General features: G+C 42.6%; 1 protein-coding gene across 5 annotated transcripts in view; it reads left to right on the plus strand.

Annotated features, from left to right (window-relative positions):
• LOC124058128 (RCC1 domain-containing protein RUG3, mitochondrial-like) overlaps positions 1–4,816 on the plus strand; it is a 286,532-nt gene extending 281,716 nt beyond the window's left edge. For all 5 annotated transcript variants that reach the window (XM_046387041.1, XM_046387043.1, XM_046387042.1 and 2 more), the window contains 2 exons: positions 2,717–3,160; positions 3,679–4,816. In XM_046387041.1, coding sequence (XP_046242997.1) covers positions 2,717–3,160; positions 3,679–4,041 — 807 coding nt within the window. In that variant the 3' untranslated portion in view covers positions 4,042–4,816. The remainder of the gene's footprint in view (positions 1–2,716; positions 3,161–3,678) is intronic.
• Positions 4,817–6,472: the final 1,656 nt, after the last annotated feature.

Here is a 6,472-nt window from a genome sequence, read left to right on the forward strand (position 1 = left end):
AGTGGTTAATGTATTCACTCACCTCTCAAAATATCAGTGAGAACTACCAAACTGTCACCCACAGCCACACACACACACACACACACACACACAAGCTCCCGCCCCTCCCCGTCTCTCTGTCATTCAGGTGTTTACTGTCATTCATACTCAGGGTTTTGTATAATCCTCTCACCACACCTGAGTGCTCCCCACTCAGTGTCACTGGATTTACTCTCTCTTCCCCCTCTCTATCTCTCTCTCACTTCCCCTCTCCTCCAGTGCACAGCCTTTTTTCGTTTTGCATCACAGCCATTCTTTTATGCATGTTGTCATTTCTTATGTAAATAACCATCGATAAAAAGACGGTAACAGACATTTTAAGATTTACACGTGCCGCTCAGCGCGTATGTTTTCAGTCATCCCCTCTCATCAGCCAGTTTGTTTGTAGAATTGTCTTTGCCTGTAGCCATAAATTAGGGGTTGTGATTTAGCTCATTGAGACAACAGAGAAAGACAACGAAACATGAATAAAACAAATGATGTGCAGAAGGTAAGGGAGAGAGAGAGAGAGAGGATGGTGAACTGAAGGCAGAAATGGGCCAGTACGTATTTCCGCTCTACTTTCACTAGGGGAATGCTTCATTAAGAAGTCTGTTTCCAGAGCTTGGTGGAATATGCGTGTGTGCATATGCGTGTGTGCATGTGCGTGTCCATGTGTGCACAGGCAAGCGCATACATGTTCATAGGTTAATATGTGAGATTGTGTGGACGCACGTGCACATTCATACATACATAAAATTATTTGTGTGCGTTCAGTGAGAGAGAGAGGGAGAGAGAGAGAGAGATCTCTTAAATTATTTACAACCAGAACTCTCTAATTGGTATCAAGTTTTTAAATGGGGTCAAATGTTGCGGTGCAGTTTCATGCAGCTTTTCTCTTGCCTTAAGTCTGCACCATTACATCTGCTGCTACAGTGCTCCTGCCTCATTGGACTTGAACCTCTAAATGCCTTACTTGCCCATTGACTGGGGCTCTGCTCTCAGACTGGAGAAATGCACTGCAGCAGACTGAGGCACAGGAGGGAATGCAGTTTTATTACTGTGATGGGGTTGTGTTAGTCCATCTACTCATGTATGTTACATAAAAAAACAATCTGTGAGAGATCTGTTGACTTGTAAACATCAAACAGAGGTGCACGCACACACACACACACAAACACACACACACACACAGCCTAAGGCAGCACACAGAGCTGGTATTAGATTTAAGCCTCCTAATAAAGCCAATTAGAATTATACTGTGCACTGATGAAGACAACCTTACCAGGGCAGTTCTCTCACTTCCACGCATACACATGCATGTACAAGTACACACATATGTGCATTCAACTACTGTTCACTCTCCAACCTGCTATACCATGCTGGAATCTCATCTTTAGGAGTAGATTTGCACTCTCAAATGTCTTTTCCTATTTGACACTGGTGATAGCCACCGCCAGAGACATTATGTTTTTGGGTTGTCCTTCCATCCATCCATAACCATTTACGTGTGTCATATCTCAGAAGCGCTTAGAGAGAATTTCTCTTTGCACAAAAATCCACTTGGACTCAACCATGAACTGATTAGAATTTAGTGGTCAAAGGTCACTGTGACCTCGCAGAACCCATTTTTGTCCATAACTGAAGAATTCATATTCTAATTAAGGCAAAATTTCACACAAATGTCTAATAAGGTAAACTGAGGAAGTGATGGCATTTCATATCAGAAAAAGTCAAAGGTCACCTTTCCTGTGATATCATAATGCCTCTGCATAAAACAGTGGCCATTATCCAACTCTGGCTCAACCCAACAGATAGGCTGACATTTACAAATAAGAAAGTCTTCATCTTGATAAAATACGACTCAAGGAACCAAATTCAACTGTGATCCTGAATTTGAGTATTTTTTTTTAGAATCAAATTTCTTAGAACTTCACACAGATCAGGGCTTTTTTATCCTGAGGTCAATTTACCTTTACCAGAGATGACTATCTTGTTGATCCTCTATTGAGAGGATCACGGTCATACATCTCATGGACAATGCAGAAGGTGCAACAAGCAATATTAGGCTATACGGAAATCAAAGAACTGCCACTTTAATGTCTCCCCATGCGATAAGTGTGCAGTTACGCACAAGAGCTTAACTTTATTGATCTTTTAAAACTCCTGACACACTGACAGGATTGGTCAAGATCTAATGTTAATTAGTGTTCTGTGTTCTTCTGTAAAGGTCACACAGTCCAGACTCATGCAATGAAATTGTTTGGAGTAAAGCATCCGTCTTCCTGATAAATTCTTCCTCAGCATGAGTGCTGAACTGTGTGGGAGGCTGAACTTCTGTGAGCTGGCCTTCATTTGAAGTGGTACATTTTCCTGTGTGACTGCAGTAGGCCAATGCTTTCATAGCTAGCTTCAGCTAGAGACGGTTTAGAAAGACATTCTTTGCTTCAGCTTCCGCACACTGTTTAAAGTAAATTACGCATGTTGCCCAAGTTATCATATATCAGCGTTAAATATGAATAAATAACTTAAAATTATTAGTGAGTTTTAATGTTTGCCAGTAGTATGCAACTTCTGCCCAGAGGATACACACTGACTAAGTCACAGTGAACAATACATAACTTTGAAATGTTGCTGTACACCTTGAAAACCTTAAAATAGGGACAACCTAAACACATATTGTGTATCCTCCTGACAGGACTCCAGGCAGGTTCATCACAAGCTGCTTCAGGGACTGGAGAGACCAGAGGGCTCTGAGGAGCAGGAGAAAGATGAAGAGAGTGAGAGGGCAGAGGAAGAAGAAAGACTTGAAGAAAGACCAAACAAGGATGAGGGAGATGGAGCGTTACACGATTCAGCATTTGCCGTGGCCAGGTCCGCAAAGCGAATGGACAGGAGGGGAAATAGCTGCTCATCAATCAAATCCGACCAGGGGGATGTGAGGGAAGGCTGCTGGACAGCGGGGCTGTGGGGGCTGAGGAAAGAACCATGCAGAATTAAAGGAAGCAGAGACGTAGTCTTCACCACTTTGCATCTTTTACCCAGATCAGCAGGAGAGCAATGCAGGCGCACTGCCAGCTCTTTGCCCCGGCTGCTGACAGGGCAACAAGTTCATAGCACAGTTTTAGCTGAGGTTGGAAAGGTGAGTGACAGTGTTGTTATCACAAAGAACAAATCAAAATGGCTTGTCACTATGTTTCCCATGAGCAGGGTGCATATATCTTCAAAGAGAAACAAACATCTGGGTTTGCAATATTAAGTTTGATTTCTTTCTCTGTACCTCTTTTATCTCAGTACATACAAACCAAACATCATTTTTGCTTTTATTACTCAGTTGACAGTGAGAGTTATTGGAAACATCGGGATGATCTGGTGACGTCAAAAGGCTGCTGGCTCTAAACTCCTTATTTGTTATACTTATATAAATGTCCATTCTACATGATTGAGAGAGCTAAGTGGTTTTGTACTTGCAGGCAGCATTGAATCACTTTGGCTGAGATTAAAGGGGCAAGTATAGAGCAACTGGCTGGCGGGCTTGAAGTGTGACTTTAGCACTGGATCACAGCAAGAACAGTAATTTACAAACAGGAAGCAGTCACCAATCAAGTTAAAGAGCCTTTATATCTATGCTTGTTTTTTCTTATGTTTTTGCCTCTTCAGGAAAGGTCTACACATCTGACTGATTTGTTCCAAAGACCTGGAAGTGACTGCCGCATTTTGCAGAGTCCCAGGCTCAGACCCAAACCCACACCCCCTGGAAGAAGTTCAGGCCTTGCTGGACAGAGGGTATCCTCTTGTCATCACTCAGGAATTGGACTACACACTGGGCTTAAGTCTCCAATCTACAGTCTTTTTCCCCTTCTGAGCCCTGGTCAGCAGGTTAAGATGTCCTCACCTTCCTTCCGCCCAGAACCACGAGTTGAACCCTCTCCTCCTTTTCCTTCCTCTTCTGAGCCCTTCAGGTACTGCCCAAAACACAAAAGTGTGGTTTCTGCCTCTGACGCTTCATGGAAGAATCTGTAAGAATCTGCAGATCTGATCCTTTCCATCAGTGGTGCTAGAAAATGTATATGATTTATCTGATGTTTTAATGTTTAAAACATGTATGTTTATCCTTTTGTGTCTAGTTGTGTGAATGATTTAAACTCAATACATAGAAGTTATTAGGGTCAAAGCGTTTCTTAGCCAACTGTCCCCAGAAATGACTGGCCACAGAGTTAGAATGTGCACTCTGTTATCCACTGTATAATGCTTTTCTGTAGACCACATATAAAACTACATTTTTTGGCTCAAAGGTGACTGGCAAACAGCCTCTTTCGCTCTGCAAGAGTTCTCCAAAACAGACTCCAGATCAGCATTAATGGCCTTCACTTTACCCCACACTGTGATTTGGCAAATCTGCCCCTCTTACAAACCATTTCAGTCAACAAGACTCATGAACCTTGACCTCATCTGAAAGCAAGAGACTTTGGTCTTACAGTCAAAGCTGCGTGTGGGAGCTGTACAGTCCTTGAATCATTACGTCTTCTTCTTTTTTCCCCCTTTTTTTAGTATATATACTACTGAGACACATTCATTGTAATACTTACAGTATGTTGTTTATTAAAGACATAACATCGCATCAGATCTTGGCCTCTTGTAGACATTTCACAGTGGAGAGTTTCAGTGTCAGCCCATCTCTGCAGTATGAGTCACACATGCGCATGATGCTATGGCTCCTTTAGTGTGACATAATATTATATGATGGGGTTAAAATAGGATCATTACAGGGAACTGAACTTGTCTGTGTTTCTCAGTGAGATGTTGTACCTCGTGATAGCTCTTGTCGGGATGTCATTATAAATGTGATGTTTTTCTATTATCTACCTTTATCAAAAAGGACCTTTTGTCAGTAACTGTGTCACAGGTTAGCAGTGTTAGACACACATCACTCAAAATGTTAAATGACAATAAAATGGTTTCTCGCTGATGTTAATATTGCTTAATAATACCACTAATAATCTGGTTATGACTGATATTTTATCAGAACTGCTTTTAAATTTACAAATCATAGCATGAAGTTTTCAGTTACTGTACCACCTGTAAGTTATTAATTGTTTTGATTATGATTTTGTTGTTATTCGTGTTTTGCTTTCAAAACAGTAGTCGTCATTTCAGTTCGCCTAACAATACAAATGGTCATCAAAGCTACTAATTACCTTGATACCTTGATTACCTTATCTTTTTCTTGAAGAAGGTAATTGTAGGGTTGTGAAACTATGCAAAGGTATTTTAAAGGAAGTGCTGCACGAGGAGAGTGATGAGTAAGACATTAAAAATTAGGTTTTAGCTTCTGAGTACCAAGCCCAGCACTGACTACATACAGACATGCGGTACTAATGGCGTTGACACATGCGCTGGCATCGCACCCCATCATCTGTTCCACTCCCTATGGTTTGTTTTGGTGTGTGTGAGTGAGTGTTGGTTGTGTGTATCACGTCTTTGCCCTGCGAGACTCCTGCCGATCGATTCAAGGTGAGACCTGTCGATTAAACACCCTGAGCCGTGCTCTCTACCCAACCCCAGGGTGATTCAATCCCACCCCTCCCACCACACAGACACACACCCATACACAAACACACACACACCCACTTCACCTGTCATCCATCAATACCTCCATCAGGGCCTCTATTGATCCCTTCCATCCAGCCTCTTCACCCCATGCAGTACAACATCGGGGCCAAGACGACGTCCGTGCAGGTTTAATTTCTGACAGATTTACAATAAAGCTGAAGTTATTATTTAACTCTTCCGGCTGCAGTGTGCTCTTTGATTTAACACCCCAGGAGAGGATGAGTTACAGCTGACACGGAGAATCTGCCGGGGCTGGAATGGTAGGCACCCGGTTCATAACTCAGCTGCCGAAAGTGTAGTTAGTCAATCACTTGATCTGTAATCACAAATGCTGCCAGAAATTACATGAGTGATGAGCTGTAATAAAAGCACTTACTTTTCCTGCTCTGTCTCTTAAGTGTTATTGGCAGACCCCTCTCTCCCAGGAGGCCGTGGCTGTGAAACAAAATCCCGATATAAACTGCCTCATTGGTCCCTGCCTCACGCGCTCTCTCTCTCTCTCTCTGGTGTGCTGTATGTGTGTGTATGAGAGTGTGTCAATGCAGAAACCTCCCGTTACAGTGTAACACAAAGCTCTTTTTGACAGTCTTTCTTCCACTCTCGGATTGCCTTGCTTCAGGACAAATGATCCTCACTCCAGTAAAGACAGTCGTCCGCGTCGCTATCATTTATTATCTCTTACGTCTGCAGAGGTGCAAGGAAACACAGCTCACCAACCTGGCAGAATTAATTGACCTGTAAAATGCATCATATACATATAGGCTTAAATGTGTCGGATGCAGTAGCACACATAGGCACTGCGGTTGAAAATCTCCTAGCCTGAGTCTCGTCTCCGCTAAGA

Source organism: Scatophagus argus, chromosome 4, assembly GCF_020382885.2.
Source record: "Scatophagus argus isolate fScaArg1 chromosome 4, fScaArg1.pri, whole genome shotgun sequence".
NCBI lineage: Eukaryota > Metazoa > Chordata > Actinopteri > Scatophagidae > Scatophagus > Scatophagus argus.